General features: G+C 50.5%; 1 protein-coding gene across 1 annotated transcript; it reads right to left on the bottom strand.

Annotated features, from left to right (window-relative positions):
• Window positions 1–8,873: 8,873 nt before the first annotated feature.
• Window positions 8,874–9,830, bottom strand: LOC140264850 (olfactory receptor 4S2-like). Its single transcript, XM_072360755.1, has one exon. The coding sequence runs from the start codon at window positions 9,828–9,830 to the stop codon at window positions 8,874–8,876; it is 957 nt and encodes a 318-aa protein (XP_072216856.1).
• Window positions 9,831–19,057: the final 9,227 nt, after the last annotated feature.

The raw sequence follows: 19,057 nt of genomic DNA on the forward strand, positions 1-19,057 counted from the left end.
TGGGAGCGACATTTAGGATGTGGAATTGGGATGTGGGATTGGGATTGGGATTGGGATGAGGGATTGACTGGTGGGAGATGGGTTTGGGATGAGGGACTGGGAACGAGATTTGGAATAGGGATTGGGATGTGGGATTTAGGATGAGGGATTGGGATGCGGGATTGGGGCGTTGGATGTGGGATTGGGCTGTGAGGTTTGGGATTGGGCTGTGGGGATATGGATATGCGATGGATATGGGATGGGATTTCAGGAAATGGGATAGATATGGGGTGGGCTGTGGATATGGGATGGACTTGGAATGCATATGGGATCGTGGAATCCTAGAATTGCTCAGGTTGGAGAAGAGCTTCGAGGTCCTGCAGTCCAACTGCAGCCCAACCATAGAATCAATGCAGTCTCTCCAGCTCCCTCTGCAGCGCCTTTCTCCCCTCCAGCAGATCAGCACTCCCTCCCAGCTCGGTGCTGTCTGTGAACTTACTGAGGGTGCACTCAGTGCCCTGGCCGAGATCCCTGATCAAGGTGTTCAATGGAGATCCCCCTAGACTCCCCATATTTCCCCTATATTCAGCCCTGGGGAACACCACTCGTAATCTGCCGCAAGCTGGAAAAGGCTGCTCTGGGTGTCCAGGCTTGGCTGAGTCTGAAGTTGTTTGTCTGAAGACAAAACTGCCAGGACCCAAACAAGGCAGAGGAGCCACGATGCCATGTGAGGGATCTTGATGCCTGTCTGTCCATCTGCACAGCAGGCCCAGCTGCCCCTGCTTCCCCCCTCCATGAGAGCTGCCCCTGCTGCCGCTGCCGGAGTCTGAGGGGCTGTGACACGGCACAAATAACTGCAGGCATAAGGATACAGCAAAGGGTACACAAATCATTTAATAACCCATCATAGAAAACAACGAGTAACGGGAACAGCAATATTCCTAAAATTGCAATCCCACAACAATTGAGTTCCCAGACAGTGTCTCATCCCCAGTGATGACTTTGGAGGACGGCTCTGTTCTGGAGGGGAGGGATGGGGCCATTGTTCGTACCCCAGGAAAGCTGCCGCTGCTGCCTGGTGCTGCGGGGCCGGCGAGGAGCGCAGGGTTACGGGTAGCCGTACTTGTCAGCTATGGCCATGTCTATCTCCCGCTGCACCAGGAACTGCACGGGGCCGATCTTCATCTGCTGGGCCGCCCGCTGCCGCTCCTCCTGGGCCAGCCTCTTCATGCGCTCCCTCTCGGGCCGCTGCTCGGCTGTGATGGGCAGCGACTCCTCCAGCACTGTGGGTACTGCACCACCTCCCACCCGGGGCCCCACGCAGGGCACAAAGTCCGCGGGGCGCTGTGGCCGAGGCTGCTGCTGGTGCAGCTGTGGCAGTGGGTCCCTCTGCAGCGGTGAGCTCCTCCGTGGTGATCGGCGCAGGCAGCTCGGTGCCGTCTTCTTGGCTGCATCCTCCTGTGCCGGCACTGCTGGAGGTGCCGGCACTGCCTTGTCTTGGGGCTGGAGGGCAGCAGGGCTGGCGCTGGCTGTGGGTTGGGGCTGCACAGAGGGTGGCTGGCGCACCGGCCCCACCGCAGTCACTCTCTGCCCCAGCGGGTGCACGGCCTGGATGGACTCACACAGGTGCTTGCGCAGCTCGCTGGCAGTGCCCTCTTGCCCGCTGCTGCTGGCTCCTGCACTGACCCCAGGCAGCTTCACTTGATTTGGACGTTTGCAGCCTTTTCTTTCTTTTGTTTCCTTGCGTGGAGGCAGCTTCCTTTTCTTGGCTGGAGCGCTGCTGGTAGGCTGCTCCTGCTGGGAACTCTCCCCTTTCTGGGCCGTGCCAGCAGGCACAGGTAGCTTGGCCCGCTTGGTGCTGCCCCTCTTCTTCTTATCTGCCACCCGGCAGATAACAGAGCCTGGTGATGGTGGCGAGGGAGCCTGAAGCACCTGGGGCTCCCTTAGCTGCACCTCCTCAATGGGCTGTGCGGGTTGGGCTGAGGGAGCTGTGCCGACAGCCAGGGTGGTCGGCAGCGGCCTGAGCCGGGCACTGGCAGGTGGCGCAGCAGGGTGCAGCTGTGACAACCCACACTGCAGCTCAGACAGGAACCCAGGGGATGGTGGAAGCCCCCAGAAGGGGTCGGTGAGGTTCCCGCTGGCAGCCTGTGCCTCTGTGCTGAGCTCTGTGCAGTCCCTGGGCTTGTCAGGGAGCTCAGCGATGAAGCATCCTGGCCTGCTTGGCTTCTCTCTGGGGACCTCAGCAGCTCTCGCCACGTCTGAAAATGCAAGATGATCACCGTTTTGGGGACTTCCCACACCCACTCTGTGCAAACGCACACCTGTGGGCTCTGCAGCCCCCAAACTCACCACCGATCCAAGAGAGCAAACCCTGAATGTCCTTGATGTCCTCTGGCACATCCGAGCTGGTCGCCACTGCGGGGAAAAGCAAGAAAATCCCAAAGGCTCAATGCCAGCTCTCCTGCACCATGTTCATCCCATACCAAGGGATCTCTGGTCAACATTGGGTTCCCATTACAGATCAGGATGGGAAAGGTAACTGTCAAGCCCAGGGATTAAGACCCCAAGAACACACAATGAGAACAGTCCCAGGAAAGAACAGACAGAAAGCCAAACTAGAAAGGCTACGCCAGATGCCTGCTGTGTGTCTGTACCTCTCTTGGGTGCTGTGCCACACTCTGCGCTCCTCCCCTGGCTTTCTGCAAGGCTGCGCTTTGCTGGAAGGCTGCTTGCATCAGCTTCTGACACAAAGGAGACAAGAAAGACATGAAGAGCATCTCACTGGAGGAAGATCTGAGCACAGCCAACAACAAGCTCCTGGTCTTCAAGAGCACTTTCTTCAGTTTGCCTTTCTGCTGCCACAGCATTGTGCCCTTTCTGCAGTCAGCACAGATCTGCAGTGTCCTTTCTTCTCTCCTCCATCACACACACTGCCCTTCATGCAGCCCTATTTAAGGGCAGGTACCCACACCACAGCTCACAAGAGCTTCTTACCCACGGAGGCTTTCCGTATTCCCCCTTGCCCTGCTCCATTCCATGGATGCGCAGGCTCCATCCCTACAACAACAGATCATGTGTTGATTTCACAGATACCAACAAGCAGCAGAAATACTGTCCAGTAAGCCCGTGTCCCTGTCCAGCCACCCTCTCCCCCCCAAAAAAAACCAAAAAACAAAATAAAACCAAAAACAACACAGAAGGATGCTACTTTGACAGCCCAAACACAATCTGTTTGCTCACTTCTCACTGCTCCTTCCTGCACTCCAAATGGGTGGTTGCTTGGCATCCCCTGCAGCACTGCCCCCGCCCAGAAGTAACAATACCTCCACACTTCATGGCAGAGGGCTGAGGACACTCACTTTTGCCTGGCAGTAAGGACGGGTCGTCCCCATTGCGTCCCTCTGTGAGCTGAAAGGCGCCGTTGGATCCCTGGCAGCCTGCTGGCTGCTTCTGAAGAGAGAAAGGAAGAAACATTGGAGGGAACGGGCAGCCACGGTTTACAGAGGTTCCAGATGGTGCCAGAGATGGGATATCAGAATGCTGAGACATTATTTATCACTAAGGGAAAACAGCCTAAGCCACGTCCACGCCATTAGCCCAGGCTGTCAGCAGAGAGCACAGAACCCGACCGCTTACTGAGGTCACAAAGGAGCAGTAGGGCTCCTCCCGCTCCGTCCCTTCCCTTAAAAATGAGACAAAGGAAGAAGAACCAAGAAAAGAAACTCAGCCATACCTTTCCACTCACAGAGCAAAAGTAGGAATAGCAGTCGTCTCCGTGCTGAGACATGGCTGGTGAAGTCTCAGAGGAAGCTGAAGCTCCAAGGGCTCTCTCCACAGGAACTTGCCCCGCTCTTGGAAAGAGCTGGCTTCACTAAGACTGCCTCGAACCCCGAAATCTCCTTGTGGACAGGAAGTTGCAACAAGTGAAAAACTGTGGGGAAGAAGCATTTTCCCAGCCTTCTTCTGCACCCAGCCATCCGTGGGGCAGTGAGGCACAAGTTGCTCTCTGTGAAGGCCGCGCTCTCCTTCCTTTGTCATGTCTGCCATGAAGCTGGGGACCCGGCCGCAGTTTTCCAGGGGAGGAATGCCATTTCATCATCCTCACCGTAACATGGGATGGAATCTCAACAAGAACCCATTTCCCTGCAAACAGCCGTGCTGAGGGCACCGCTGGAGCTGGGAACTGCTCCCCAGCACAGCTTTCCTGCTGAGACACCTCCCGGCAACCACCCAGCACCAAACCCGGCTCACCTGCTGGGCCTGCTCAGCCCAAGCTGTGCCCAGCTCACGCACACGCCGCAGCGCTGCTTCAGACGGGCTCTCACAGGGTGATCAGCTCCAAGGACGGCCCAGAGCTCAGTCTGCGTGCAGACGCTCACCAGAGCACCAGCTCTGCTCACCAGCTGTGGCACAAACGTGCCCACCCGGCAACGGTTGTGACCTCAGCGAGTGCCCGCATCACTTCTGGGCTTCCATCATAGGCGAAGGAAATGGGCTCCTTCTAGATCCAAATGGTAGGAAACCAGCACCAGGGTCATCCAGTGAGGTTATCTGAAGTAAAATAATGGAGAAGATGACTCTTGTGCAGCCCAATAAGAACCCGGATAGGCCGCTATGGCTTCATAGTGGTTAATGGAGTTCCAGAGGAACCCAAGGCCGGTACAGACATCTCTGGTTGGGGATTTAAGACCCAGGGCTGATATCGGCCTCTCAGGCTGTGGCTTTAAGTCCCTGGTCTGTTTCCAGCCTTTCAGCCTTAACCTCACACCCTTAGCACAACTCTTTCTGCTGAGATTCATAGGATCATAGAATCACAGAATCACAAGGTTGGAAAGGATCCGCAAGATCATCTAGTCTGACTGTCCTCCCTTTACCATACCTACAGAAAACCCCTAACCCATATCTCCTAGCTCCCTATCCAGATGCCTCTTGAACACTGCCAGGGATGGCGACTCCACCACCTCCCCGGCCATTCCAGTGCCTGACCATTCTCTGAGAGAAAAAGTTCCTTCTTATGTCCAATCTAAATCTCATCTGATACAATTTGTAGCCACTTCCTCGGGCCCTGTTTGTTGCCTGGGAGAAGAGACCAAGCCCCTTCTGGTCACAACCTCACTTCAGGAAGTTGTAGAGTGCAATGAGGTCTCCTCTGAGCCTCCTCTTCTCCAGACTGAACAAACCCAGCTCCCTCTGCTGCTCCTTATAAGACTTGTGCTCCAGACCCCTCACAAGTTTTGTTGCCCTTCTCTGGACATGTTCCAGGGTCTCAATGTCTTTCTTGTAGTGAGGAGCCCAAACCTGAAAACAGAACTCAAGATGCGGCCTCACCAGTGTTGAGTACAGGGGGATGATCACCTCTCTGCTCCTGTTAGCCACACTCTTTCTAATACAGGCCAGGATGCCACTGGCCCTCTTGGCCACCTGGGCACACTGCTGGCTTGTGTTCAGCTGAGCATCGACCAACACCCCCAGGTCCCTTTCCTCTTCACAGCCATCCAGCCACTCTGCTCCAAACCTATAGCGCTGCATGGGGTTATTGTGGCCAAAGTGCAGGACCCGGCACTTGGCCTTGTTGCACCTCATCCCAATCATCTCATCCCAGTGATCCTGCTTATCTAGACCCCTCTGAAGGGCCTCCCTACCCTCAGCAGATTGACACCACCTCCAACTTGGCGCCACCTGCAAACTTACTGAGGGTACACACAATCCCCTCCTCTAGGTCATCAACAAAGATACTAAACAAGATGGGCCCCTGTACCGACCCCCGGGGACACCACTTGTAACGGGTTGCCAGCTGGACTTAACTCCATTAATCACTACCTGTTGGGCACAGCCCTCTAGCCAGTTCTTTACCCAAGGGTGGGTATACCTGTCCAGGCCACGGGCAGCCAGTTTCCCCAGGAGAATACTGTGAGAGACAGTGTCAAAGGTTTTGCTGAAGTCTAGCTAGACTAAATCAACAGCCTTCCTCTTGTCTTCTAGTCTGGTCCCCCAGTTGTAGAAGGAGATGAGGTTGGGCGAGCAAAACCTGCCTTTCATGAACCTATGCTGTCTAGGCCTGATCTCCTGGATGCCACGTACAAGCTGCGTGATCTCACCCAAGATGATTTGTTCTGTAACTTTCCCTGGTACCGAGGTCAGGCTGACAGGCCTGTAGTTCCCCAGATCCTCCTTACGGCCCTTCTTGTAGATGGGAATCACATCGGCAAGTCTCCAACCTTCTGGGACCTCTCCAGACAACCAGGAATGCTGGTAGATGGCAGAGAGCAAGCTCGGCAATCACCCCCGCTAGCTCCTCCAGCAACCAAGGGTGGAGCCCATCTGGTCCCATGGACTTGTGACAGTCCAGCTGGAAGAGGAGCTTTTTGTCTCCACCTGAATCGCTAGGGGAGTATTGTGCGTTCCATCCCAGACTTCCAGATCAGGGCATAAAGTGCCCTGAGGATAACTGACCTGCCTATTAAAGGCTGATTTAAAGAAGGCATTGAGGACCTCAGCCTTCTTATCCTCAGTAGTCACATTCCCCGCTCCATCAGCTAAAGGATGGACATTTTCCCTGGTTCTTGTCTTACCACTGATACATTTGTAAAAGGATTTCTTGTCCTCTTTTACTGCAGTGGCGAATCGGAGCTCAAGTTGGGCTTTTGCCTTCCTAACTTCCTCCCTGCATATCTTAGCAACTTCCTTGTAATCTCCCCAAGTAGCCTGTCCTTTCTTCCAGAGGACGTAGATTCTCTTTTTCTTCCTGAGTCTCAACAATTGTTCCCAGTTCATCCACACTGGTCTTCTTCCCCTATGGCTCACCTAATGGCATTCAGGGACAGCCTGTTCTTGTGCCTTTAGGATTTCCATCTTGAGGAGTGTCCAGGCTTCCTGGACCCCTCTACCCATAAGGAGCGACTCCCAAGGGACCCGTGCTACAAATGTCCTGAACAGGTCAAAGTCCGCCCTCTTCAAGTTCAGGATAGTGGTTTTGCTAGTCACCCTTCTGACATCTCCAAGAATAGAGAATTCTACCATTTCATGGTCGCTCTGCCCAAGACAGTCCTCAACCTTCTCAACTCCTACCAGTCCTTCACTGTTAGTGAAGAGCAGGTCTAGCAAGGTATCGCCCCTGCTAGGCTCTTGTACCAGCTGTATACAGAAGCTATCTTCCATACACTCTAGAAACCTCTTGCACTGCTTCCTCTGCTCTTTATTATATTCCCAGCATATATCAGGGAAGTTGAAGTCTCCCAAGAGAATGAGTGCTGGCGATCGTGTGACTTCAGTGAGCTGCTCATAGAATGCCTCACCCATCAATTCATCCTGATGAGGTGGTCTATAAGAGACCTTCAGCAAGATGTCACCCCTGCAGGCCTTCCCCCTGATCCTTACCCACATGGACTCGTCTTTATCATTCCGAAGCCCAAGCTCTTCAACATCAAAACTCTAATATAGAGGGCCACACCACCACCCTTTCTTCCTCATCTATCCCTTCTGAAGAGCTTGTAACCATCCATCACAGCACTCTAGTCACAGCAGTGATCCCACCATGGATCGGTAATAGCAACTAGGTCATGGTTTGCCAGATGCACAGTTGCTTCCAGCTCTTCCTGCTTGTTAGTCAAGCTGCGTGCATTGGTGTAGACGCACTTCAGCTGGGGCATCTGCCTCACTCCCAGCTCAAGCAGCATTCCCCTAGGCTCATCTCTGGTGAGCCCTGTTTTGTCCCCTCCCCCATGGTAGCTAGTTTAAAGCTCTTTCGATAAGCCCTGCTGTCTTCTGTGCTAGGATTCGTTTCCCCCTTTGAGATAGTTGGGTTCCATTCATGGATAACAGGCCGGTGGCCAAGTAAACTGCCCTGTGATCAAAGAACCCAAAGTTTCTGGCTCAGCACCAGCCTCTGATCCAATCATTCTTTGCTCGTGCTTTCCAAGCCTGCTCCATGTCCCTCACTGCCCCTGAAGGTATAGAACAATAAAATCACTTGAGCTCCCGCTCTTTGAACTAAATGGCCTAAACTCCTGAAATCTCTTTTCATAGTTTGTAGGCTTCTCTAAGAAATTTCACCATTGTTCACCTGAACTATGAGTAGTGGAAAATAATCAGTGGACCTAACCAGCTTTGGGAGTTTCCTCGTTATGTCCCTGACCTGATGCCAGGAAGGCAGCAGACTTCCTGACGGCTTGGGTCCAGTCTGCATATGGAGCCCTCTATTCCTCTGAGAAGGGAGTCACCCACCACGACCACCCTTCTTTCTTTCATGACAGAGGAAGTCTCAAGGCATGGTGGTGACTGCCTTGCATCAGGCTCCCTCCTAGGCAGATCCTCCATTGCCTCCCCACTCATATCTCCTTCAATTTCCAGTGTCTCAAACCTGTTGCTTAGAGGGAGCTGGGGAAGAGGGCTAGGCAGGCAGGGGGGGCTCCTGTGATATCAAGTTGGGACTGTCTTCCAACCCTCCTCATCAGTCAGGTCTGTCTGACTGTGACAGAGCAGGGAGTCAGCCACTTTTCTGGGGGTATCTGCCTGGCACCCTTCCCTCGGGGATGCCAGTGAATCACTCCACCAGTCCATCTCCTGATCACACTCCCTGATGGTTCTGCTGGCACCTCATGTCAGAGCTTTAATTGAGAGCCTATTGAGATCCTACAGCATGTTCAGTGTTTCTGATGGCGTTTATCTATTTGATGGTGTTTCAGGTAGTTCTGGGGAGCCCCACTGGGAGGCTGTGCTCATTGACAAGAGAACAGACAGGAAATGTCAACTTGTCACAGGGTTTACAGTGTCCTCCAAACCAAAAGATGAGCCTTCAGTGGGAATGAACAAGCTTTTATTCAAAAGGAATCTTAGTGGCAATGCTGACCAAATATATCATTGTGAAAGATCCTTTGGGAAAACTGTCCACGTTTCTACACCTTTGCCTTTTCACTTTCTACTCTTCTACTCCACAGTTTTCCCATGGCATTCTTTACCTCTTTATTCCTCAGTGTGTAGATGAGGGGATTTAGCATGGGGGCAGTTAGGGTGTAAAACAGTGCCATGACCTTGTCCTCCGAGAGATCACTGGATGGGCGTATGTAGGTGAATGTGCACGGCCTGAAGAACAGAACCACCACAGTGATGTGGGACCCACAGGTGGAGAGGGCCTTGCGCCGTCCTTCGGATGTGTGACTTCTCAAGGAGACCAGGATCACCACGTAAGACACAACCAAAATGAAGAAAGAGCTCAGAGTTAACATCCCACTGTTGGCAATGACAATGATGCTGACGGCGTAGGTGTCAGCGCAGGCCAGCCGTAGCAGGGGATGGACATCGCAGAAGTAGTGGTCAACTTTGTTGGGGCCACAGAAGGGGAGCCGAGCGGTCAGAAGAACCTGCACAATGGAGTGCGCACAGCCTCCCAGCCATGAGCCCACCACCATGCGGCTGCACGTGCGCCTAGTCATGAGCGTGGTGTAGTGGAGAGGTCTGCAGATGGCTGTGTAGCGATCATAGGCCATTGCTGTGAGGATGAAGATCTCTGTGCAGCCAAAGAAGTGGACCCCAAAGAGCTGTGCTATGCAGCCCACAAAGGAGATGGTTTTGCTTTTGACAAGGAAGTCAGCAATCAATTTGGGAGCTGTGACAGAGGAGTAACAGATGTCTACAAAGGACAAGTAGCAGAGGAAGAAGTACATGGGAGAGTTCAGATGTTGGCTGCTAATCACGGTAACAATAATGAGCAGATTTCCCACCACATTAATTGTATAGAAGCAAAGAAACATCACAAAGTACAGTTCCTGCACACCTTGGCTCTCAGAGAGGCCGATGAGAATGAACTCCTTCACACCACTTGCATTCACCGCATTGGTCACTTGGGTAGCCATACTCGACACACAGCCTGTGCACATGCAAAAGCAAGGACATGTTATTTGACATCATCATCACCATCATCATCACTAATAATTAATTCTGTACCAGAAACAGGGAAGCACATAGGATTACTATTAGCCCTACGAAAGGATTGCTTTCCTCATTTTTTCCCACTGGGTATTTCATTCTCCTTGAGTGAAGCTTTGGCCATGGCTGTCACGTGCTCCTTCATCCTGGTTCTTTGGGGTTGTGAAGGACTGAGCCTACAGTCACTGTGCTGTGAAGGACAGTGAGAGGCACAACAAAGGCGCAGGGCAGGATGTTTTCCCCCATTATAGTCCAAGGTTATGATTACAACCCTTGTGAGAAGAATGCCTTCATGAGTATCACTTGGAGATATCACTTGGAATACTGATTTGTTTTGTAAATATTTGTAAATATAAGTGATTTTTGAATTGTTGCTCATGAGGGAAATGAAACTACATACAGAAAAAAAAAAAAAAAAAAAAATCTCTTACCTATACCCATTTTGGAGGTAAAAATTGCAATGTCATGGGCTGAAAAAATGAGTTCTGGGGAAGTTGTCTGTCATGCAGAAAACAGCAAAAAATTTCTTTAGTCACGTACCGCATCAGTATTTATCTTGCTCTGAATCTCAGCATTTGCCTTGCTGCCATGCTATCTTGTGAGGAAAGAGGGCTGAAAGCATCATTTCAAACCATCTGTCCCAGCCTTATGTGCATTTCACCTATTGCTGAGTTCTGATACGCTTTGGGGACATTATCACAGGTTCATGTCTGCTTAATGCAGCTCATCTAGAAGGTGCTCAGAACAGATACCTCTGTAGAGGCAGAGGGGCTAAAGTGGAGTCCTTTACAGAGCCACTTCTTTTTCCCCTGACCAGGAGGGGTTCAACTAAATGACTGTCACCAGGTAAAGTTAACTTCAGAGAAATAAACATTTTAATACCCTGGAAGTCACTGATGCCACTCTATTACTTGTGTTGTGGTTGAATTCCGTATTCATGGGCATCTGTCAGTCTCTGCAGTTTCTCCTTCCAGAACATGGTGCTCCTTGGCTTCAGTTGGTTCCAATCATCGCCCCTTAGTAGTAAAGAAGTAAACTTCATCTTTAAAAAGCCATTAATATTTCCAGCTCCATCAGAGTTCCTTTAGCCCTAGAAACGAGCAGATGCAAACTCTTCATGGAATTTACCCAGAAATAGGAACTCTTGGAAGTAAATGACTGCCTAAGCTGGATGCTTTTTAGTTTGCTGACGCTCCTAAGTCAACTGGTGTTCAAAATGACCATGACGCATCTTGGCCAATGAAACCACAGTCAGTTCTCCCTGGGTGTGCAGGTGATCCCTGAGCAGAGAACAATACGGAATGATGCAGTGAACTCAAGCTCTGCAGAACCACTTTAACATTACAGCAGAATCAGAGACTGTTGAGTGAGCCAGGAAAAGATATAAATAAATAAATAAATAAAGCACCCTCAGGAAACACCAAAATGGTGAAATCCCAGGATTCCCTGAAGGGAACCCACAACCCATAACCTGAGGAGGAAGCTGTCTAATTCACAGCAGAGATGCCTACTTATTTCTGCTGCCCCCAGGGGGATGGCAGATATGACAAATTCAGTAGAGGATTCCCAAAGGTTCTGTCTTACCCCTTCAAGAATCTTTTCCAGGACTTCACTGGTCTATGATGTAATTCAGCCACCTACAAAATGAAATAAACACAACACGGAACACCTAACATTTCAGAAAGGATTAAAAAAAATTGTCTTCTCCTTATTGCTCCTTATGTAGTTTGTGGATAGGGAAGGCGGGGGGGAGGGGGACGGGGGGGGGGGGGTAAGGGTTGGCAGAGGGGAAGGGAAGGGGAAAGGATGAAGGGGCATGATAAAAATAAAGAACGAAGTCAGATAAGCTGAAAAACCTACCTCTTCTGTATTTGCAGGTCTAATTTTCTTGTGGATGAGCCGTATGATTTTATCTCATTACCTGCATTCCCCAGCAGGGATGTGTTAGGGCACAGACTTTAGAAGAAATGTTGAATGTAAAGCTTTCAGCACTTGCTCCGTGTAATCCCATCCAATTCTCTCTAGCTATTCCTTGCCTACGAGTGAACTGCTCTGCCTGGATAATGGGTACAGACAGCAGTGTGTTCACAGACCCACAGCAGAAAGCAGCTCTGAGAAGAAAATCATTTAAGTACCTCTCTTCAATGCTCTCCAAGGAAATCTCTCACATGAAAAGCTCTTGGGGACAGAGGAGGAGAAAACCAAATCCTAATCTCACCGACGGGCTGCGGGAGGTGGGAAGTTCCGACCACGCTGTCTCCTCGCAGATGGACTGATGGACTCAGTCTCGCTTCCCATTCCTGCTTCCTGGAATGATGACTTCCACCTCTGGGCCCCACACGACTCAAGTCACCATTTGTATCCTTCCACCTTGTAATTAACACCTATGTTTACAGAAAACCTTCCATTCACAAGGCTCTTAAGATGCTGCACAAGGTCCATCAGGCACAGAAATTATTTACATAGCACAGCACCCATCTGAAACCACAGTGGGAAGCTCATGCTGGAGCTGAAAGCTGCACTAACAACAGCTTCCAGGTAGTGCAGCTTCAGCCAGGACTACCATGCTTGGCACTATACAAACACACAACGACAGAAACGACATCCTAAAGGTCACGGGAGTCCCTAATGCACACATTACTTCTCCAGACACTGACGGAGAGTTCTCTTGGGAAGTCAGCCTGTAACGTCCAACCTCAACTCATCCCCAGCTCATGCAGTGCCCCTCTTCATGTACGATCATTGGTATTTCGTTCATGAAGGCCACAACTGCACTTAAATGCATTATAGAACTTAAAACGGACAGTGCTTCACTTTGTCATCAAGGAACACTACGATGTATTAAGTGTCTTAGAATAATACTGTAAACTCTCTCTGCCAGTAAGCAAGACTTCAGATATTACTTACAGCGCTGCAAAATTCTAGACCACACATACTTAGGGGACTGTAGAACTAAGAATGAAAGAACATCCCCATGCTGAAGCAGCTGTGCACTAAAGAAAAGCCCACTGAACAGCTGGGAAAGTAACACCATGACACACTGACCACTTCTCTACAGTTGCTCTCACGTTGGCTCTGCTGTCATCCTTCTTCTAAGAAACAATCCTTAAGACAACCTAATTTCTTAAGGCTCCTATTCAGTCATCAGATTTTCAGCTATATATTTGAACTTCAACCAAGAAAGGTATAGAATTGCTTCAATTATCCCTTGCATTGAGAGCCAAAGCTGTACAGTGAGGTCTGACATCTGTAACAGAGAAATGTTGGAAGTGTAATTCCACATATACAATAAAATACCTTTTCCAGGTCATTTGCCACATAAACACAGCATTCTTCATAACTTTGGTCTGGAGCAATCCCAACAGCTTAATAAGACAAACTGCATGTTAGCAGGAGTTACTTCAGCCTCTGAAAGAGCATCTGCCTCCAAAGCAGAGCAAGGCAGCTGTTTCATAGCATGTCAACACCCATTCAGGGGAGGAAGTGAAGGAACAGACTGCGCCCACTGAATTTAATTTGAAGGAATGCACACGTGGCTTAGGAACAGAGCAAGCCAGAGTCATGGCAAGAGAAATGCTATGCAAACAACTTCCCTGTCACTGTATGCCACCGCTCCCATTCCTGAGGGATCGAGTTCAGAGACATTATGGGACCAAGCCTGTTAGCTGCTTGGTAGAGCCCTCCCAAAGGACAGTGTTCGTGACAGGAATCTCATCCAAATTAGTTCAGAAGTCACTACATTTCCACTATTGGAACAGTTTCCAGGACAGTCACAAGACTGAGCAGCTCTGTGCTCTGCAGGACAATGCCATATGCACATACACCTACTTCCTCCAACTGCTCTTTGTTTTCTCCTGTTGTTTGTGAAACAGACTGCTTTTTTCTCTGATGAGTTCAGCAACCAGTCACCCAACACTGCTCTACAACCAGCCTGTCTCTTCACCCCACACAGAAGGGAAAAAGCCTGTCACTATCATACGCAGACTGAATGGAGTTTTTCTCTTCTAGGCCTCACTGCCTTCATCCTCTGCCTCCTGTTCCAATTAAACTGTAGGAACTCCAAAGAACCTTCTCTAGTGCAGGTTAAAGGACACAGTCCCAGATGTACTCAGAGGTCTTTATGAACTACAATACAAAAGTCCCCTTGGATTTTTTTCCTTTCCAGACTGCAGTCCAGCAAAGCTGCCATTTGCAGTTCCTTCATTTTTATCAGCCAAGACTCCACTACAAACTCTGCCTTGGCAGAAGACACGGTTCTCTGTAATACTCTGGATAGGGGAGCAATGACAAGCAAACAACCACCCACTGTAAAGTCCCGCAAATGTGAAGTTAGCCTGAAGTTCTTCACACCGCCAGAGTCTACATAGCCTGGATACGGGAGGGGAGCTTGAGTGCTCCTTTGAGCATCACATGGCAACGTGACACAAGCAGTGCTTGCGGGTGTCTCTCTTTCATAACAGATATCCATATATTTTCTCCTAGATGTCATATACCAGCTTGGCTTCTTCCTAGCAGCAACTGAAATTTAGGGAAGAGTTATAATTACTTTCTTCCCCTGCTTCAGCTAATCAAGCATGAACAGAAAGCATAGGTTTGTTTGTAGGACCATGCCAGCTCTCAGTTACAGCCAGAAGTAACAAACAGGCATGGAGGTAAAAGGGGAAAAACAACTGGAAATAAAATAAACACAGATATGACAGGGCCCCAAAGGCTCCAGCAATATTTCCAGATATGCTGGACACCATGTGGGTGTTAGTAAAGCAGGAAACGTAAACGTACGTACACAAAATTACCAAGGCTATAGACCCAAGCACTCAAAATCCAGGAAATGCCAGAGTTAAGCCTGCACAGCAAAAGAAAACACTTTTCTCTTAATTTCCTTCCCACAAACAGTGAAACCATTTTTGGTTTAAGCTCTCCAAACCAATTAACCTGAAGCAGACATTCAGCATGGAACAACTGTTCCAGACCAAACAGATCAAACTCAGCGAAGTTAGACCCCACTGAAAACAGGGTCTCATAATGGGAAACATGAAGCAAGCTTAATTACAGGCAGCACAACCAACATCACCTACAAGACATTTAGGATGAAAACTTCACCCTGACTTTTCCTGCTCTATTTCTCTACATACTGTACAGAAGGATTTCAAGCTCCTTCCACGCCTACATCTTCTTTCACCTGTGTCTTAGATGCAGGTCTTTGGCAGACCTGATCAAAACTCCAACACGGGTGTTTACATCAGGCATCAGAAAGAGAAGTCGGTACTCAAATTTACACCTCTGGTGCATGACACAAAGAAGAGGAAGCCACAAGTTTTCAGAGGGTCTCAATACTCACAGAGGTTTCTACAAGTTCCCATTCTTCACACACCTCAATCAGCTCTATAGCTGCCTCATAGGGTGATGTGTTTGTCCTGCAAAAAGTTCCTTGCAGAACAAAACAAATAAAACATTAAGTGCTCTGTTGGGATTAGAAGATCCGCTTGATGCTTACTGCCTGGCACAGCGTCAGGAAATTAACTACATTCAAAACATACCATCTGCAGTGCTGTTGTCCCGGGCCGTCATCATCATCACAGCGCTCTGCATTCCCGCTGGCCCAGCTTCCTCCATAGGCTTCTGCTGCACACACACTGCATTCAGCTCCTATTTTTGATGCAATCCATAAATTTAAACATTAGTTTGCAACACCAGACTGGCAGCCGGGTACTGAATCACAATCTTCAATCAGTTTTTCACTCACAGGTTGGTGACACACCTACACATCCTGCTGGATGGCCATACCATTTTCTAACAGCATTTCTGCAGCTCTTCCATGAGTAGCCATCCCCTTTAGGCGTGCTTCCAGTCAATCAAAAGATCCCCCAGTGGGCACAGGCTGCCCTTGTTGTATTTCCTCAACTTGTTTCACCACTCAGACCTCCAATAAAACTCCCCTTTCCCATTCTTCGTTTATCTCTGTTCAGTACCTTTAGCTGGCCCTAAGTTTGACAATAAGCAGTCAATCCAAATAAAAACTACAAAGTGCTGCAATTGGACCAGAGCAATCCCAGCTATTTCATAGAATCATAGAATCATAGAATTATCCAGGTTGGAAAAGACCTTGAAGATCATCAAGTCCAACCGCAGCCTAACCAGTACCCCATCTCTAAAAAAAAAAACAAAACCACTCTGCTAAATCATATCCCTGAGTACCACATCCAAACGGCTCTTAAACACATCCAGGGATGGCGATTCAACCACCTCCCTGGGGAGCCCATTCCAGTACCTAACCACCCTTTCTGTAAAGAAGTTCTTCCTAATATCCAACCTGAACTTGCCCTGGCGCAACTTGAGGCCATTTCCCCTCGTCTTGTCACTTGTCACTAGTGAGAAGAGACCTGCCCCACTCTCACTGTAAGAACCTTTCAGGTACTGGAAGACGGCAATAAGGTCTCCCCTCAGCCTCCTCTTCTTCAGGATAAACAGCCCCAGCTTCCTTAGCCTCTCCTCATAGGGCTGATTCTCCAAGCCCTTCACGAGCCTCGTTGCCCTTCTCTGGACCTGCTCCAGTACCTCCATATCTTTCTTGTGCTGAGGTGCCCAAAACTGGACACAGTACTCGAGGTGAGGCCTCACCAATGCCGAGTACAGGGGCAGGATGACTTCCTTAGTCCTGCTCAGCACACCATTCTTGATACAAGCCAGGATGCCGTTGGCCTTCTTGGCCACCCGGGCACACTGTCGGCTCATGTTCAGCCGAGCATCAATCAGTTCCCCCAGGTCCATTTCCTCCACACAGTCCTCCAGCCACTCCGCTCCAAGCCTATAGCGCTGCCTGGGGTTGTTGTGGCCGAAGCACAGGACCCGGCATTTGGCCTTGTTAAACCTCATCCCATTGGCTTCAGCCCAGCTCTCCAGCCTGTCCAGATCCCTCTGTAGGGCCTCGCTACCCCCAGGCAGATCCACACTCCCAGCCAATTTAGTGTCATCTGCGAACTTACTGAGAGCGCACTCAATGCCCCCATCGAGGTCATCAATAAAGATGTTGAAGAGGACAGGCCCCAGCACCGACCCCTGGGGAACACCACTCGTGACCGGTCGCCAGCTGGATTTAACTCCATTTACCACCACTCTCTGAGCCCGGCCCTCCAGCCAGCTCCTTACCCAGCCGAGAGTGTACCCATCCAAGCCACAGGCTGCCAGCTTCTGCAGGAGAATACCATGGGAGACAGTGTCAAAGGCTTTGCTGAAGTCCAGGTAGACCACATCAACAGCCTTTCCCTCATCCAGCAGATGGGTCACTAGATCATAGAAGGAGATCAGGTTGGTCAAACAGGACCTGCCCTTCATGAACCCATGCTGGCTAGGCCTGATCCCCCGGTCATCCCGCACATGCCGCGTGATCTCCCTCAAGACTATCTGTTCCATAACCTTCCCTGGAACCGAGGTCAGGCTAACAGGCCTGTAGTTCCCTGGATCCTCCTTACAACCCTTCTTGTAAATGGGAGTCACGTCAGCAAGCCTCCAGTCTTCTGGGACCTCACCAGTCAACAAGGAGAGTTGGTAGATGATGGAAAGCGGCTCGGCTACCACCTCTTATACAAAGTGCGGGAAGAACCCCTTGAGAGCAGCCCTGCAGAGAAGGATCTGAGGGTCCTGGGAGGGAACTGGGCTTGTTTAGTTTGGAAAAGAGAAGGCTGCGGGGGAACCTCATTGTGGCCTTCCAGTACTTGAAGGAAACGTATGAACCAGGGGGGGAATGACTGTTTATGAGGGTGGATAGCTGTAGGACAAGGGGGAATTGTTTTCAACTGAGACAAGGGAGGCTGGATATTAAAAGAAGTTTTTCACTCATACGTTGGTGATGAACAAGTTGCACAAGGAGGTTGTGGATGCTCCACCCCTGGAGGCATTCACAGCCAGGCTGGATGTGGCTCCGGGCAGCTGGTTGGTGACCCTGCAAATGGCAGGGGGTTGGAACTGGATGAGCACTGTGGTCCTTTTCAACCCAGACCACTCCACAATTCAACATGTCACTGATGATAAAGGGACGGGGGGCATCAACCATATCTCTGGGCAACCTGTTCCAGTGCCTCACCACGCACACCGTAGACTTTCCCTTATATCCAAGCGAAGATATCCAAGCATCAAAATCAACTATCATATGCATTAAAATAACAACAACGATAACTTAAGGTCGCTCTCAGGAGCAAACATCACAGGTTTTACAGCACTGTTTTCTCACTGTTTCTTTAGGAGAACGAAGGGACACCCGTTCTCATACGGAATGAAATTCCCTGCTTTATACGAGGAATTACAGGACACTGCTGTGTTTCTCTGTGTTGTTTCAATCGCCGTGGGCCGGTAGGGCAGAAATGCAAGCAGTTTCTCACAGAAACACTGTGCTTTCAGAACCAGACTGAAATAGAAAGGCTATACCCAGTTGGTCTCCAGGCTGAGAGTATTCCACTTCATCTCTATCAATACGTTAAATAAGTTGTTCTTAGTGCTTTTCTAGCTTGGACGCTGACATACAAGATCCATCCATATGGATCTTCCCTTGGTTGACACACACACACCTGAAATCCTAGGGCATAAATCTAACCCATCTCGCTGTTAAAGACCTCCGGCACATTTGTTGCTACGAAAAGCCAAACGGTGACCGTTTCTCCCCAGCTGCACCCCAAGAACCGTTTTGAAAGGCACGAGACAGCTCCGTTCTGACACGGCTGCACCTCGAGAAGCTGCACAGCAAGGAGGAGCTGCAGAGATGAACCACGCGCCCCAAACAGGGCCCAGGACACCCATCAGATGAGACACAGCAGCTTCACCCTGCGCACCGCCGGCCCCGCACAGGATCCATCCCGGCCGGTACCAGCCGCTATCCGGGGCCGCTCCCAGCGCCGTGCGATGCGCTGCAGCTCCGTCCGAGCCGAGCCGAGCCGAGCCGAGCCGAGCCGAGCCGAGCCGAGCCGAGCCGAGCCGAGCCGAGCCGAGCCGAGCCGAGCCGAGCCGAGCCGAGCCCCACACCGCCCAACCGCACAACCCAACGACCCCTCTTGAAGTCGCGCCGCGCCGGGAACGGGGCACGCACGGCTGCTCTGATTGGCCGCGCTCCCAGCGGCGGCCGCTGATTGGCTGCAGCGATGGAGGCGGAGAAAGGTTCTAGAAG

Source organism: Excalfactoria chinensis, unplaced genomic scaffold, assembly GCF_039878825.1.
Source record: "Excalfactoria chinensis isolate bCotChi1 unplaced genomic scaffold, bCotChi1.hap2 Scaffold_327, whole genome shotgun sequence".
Lineage (NCBI taxonomy): Eukaryota > Metazoa > Chordata > Aves > Galliformes > Phasianidae > Excalfactoria > Excalfactoria chinensis.

What these genes read in the sequence shown, in the direction of transcription:
- LOC140264850 (XM_072360755.1), bottom strand. Translation starts at nt 9,830, where the DNA reads ATGGCTACCCAAGTGACCAATGCGGTGAATGCAAGTGGTGTGAAGGAG.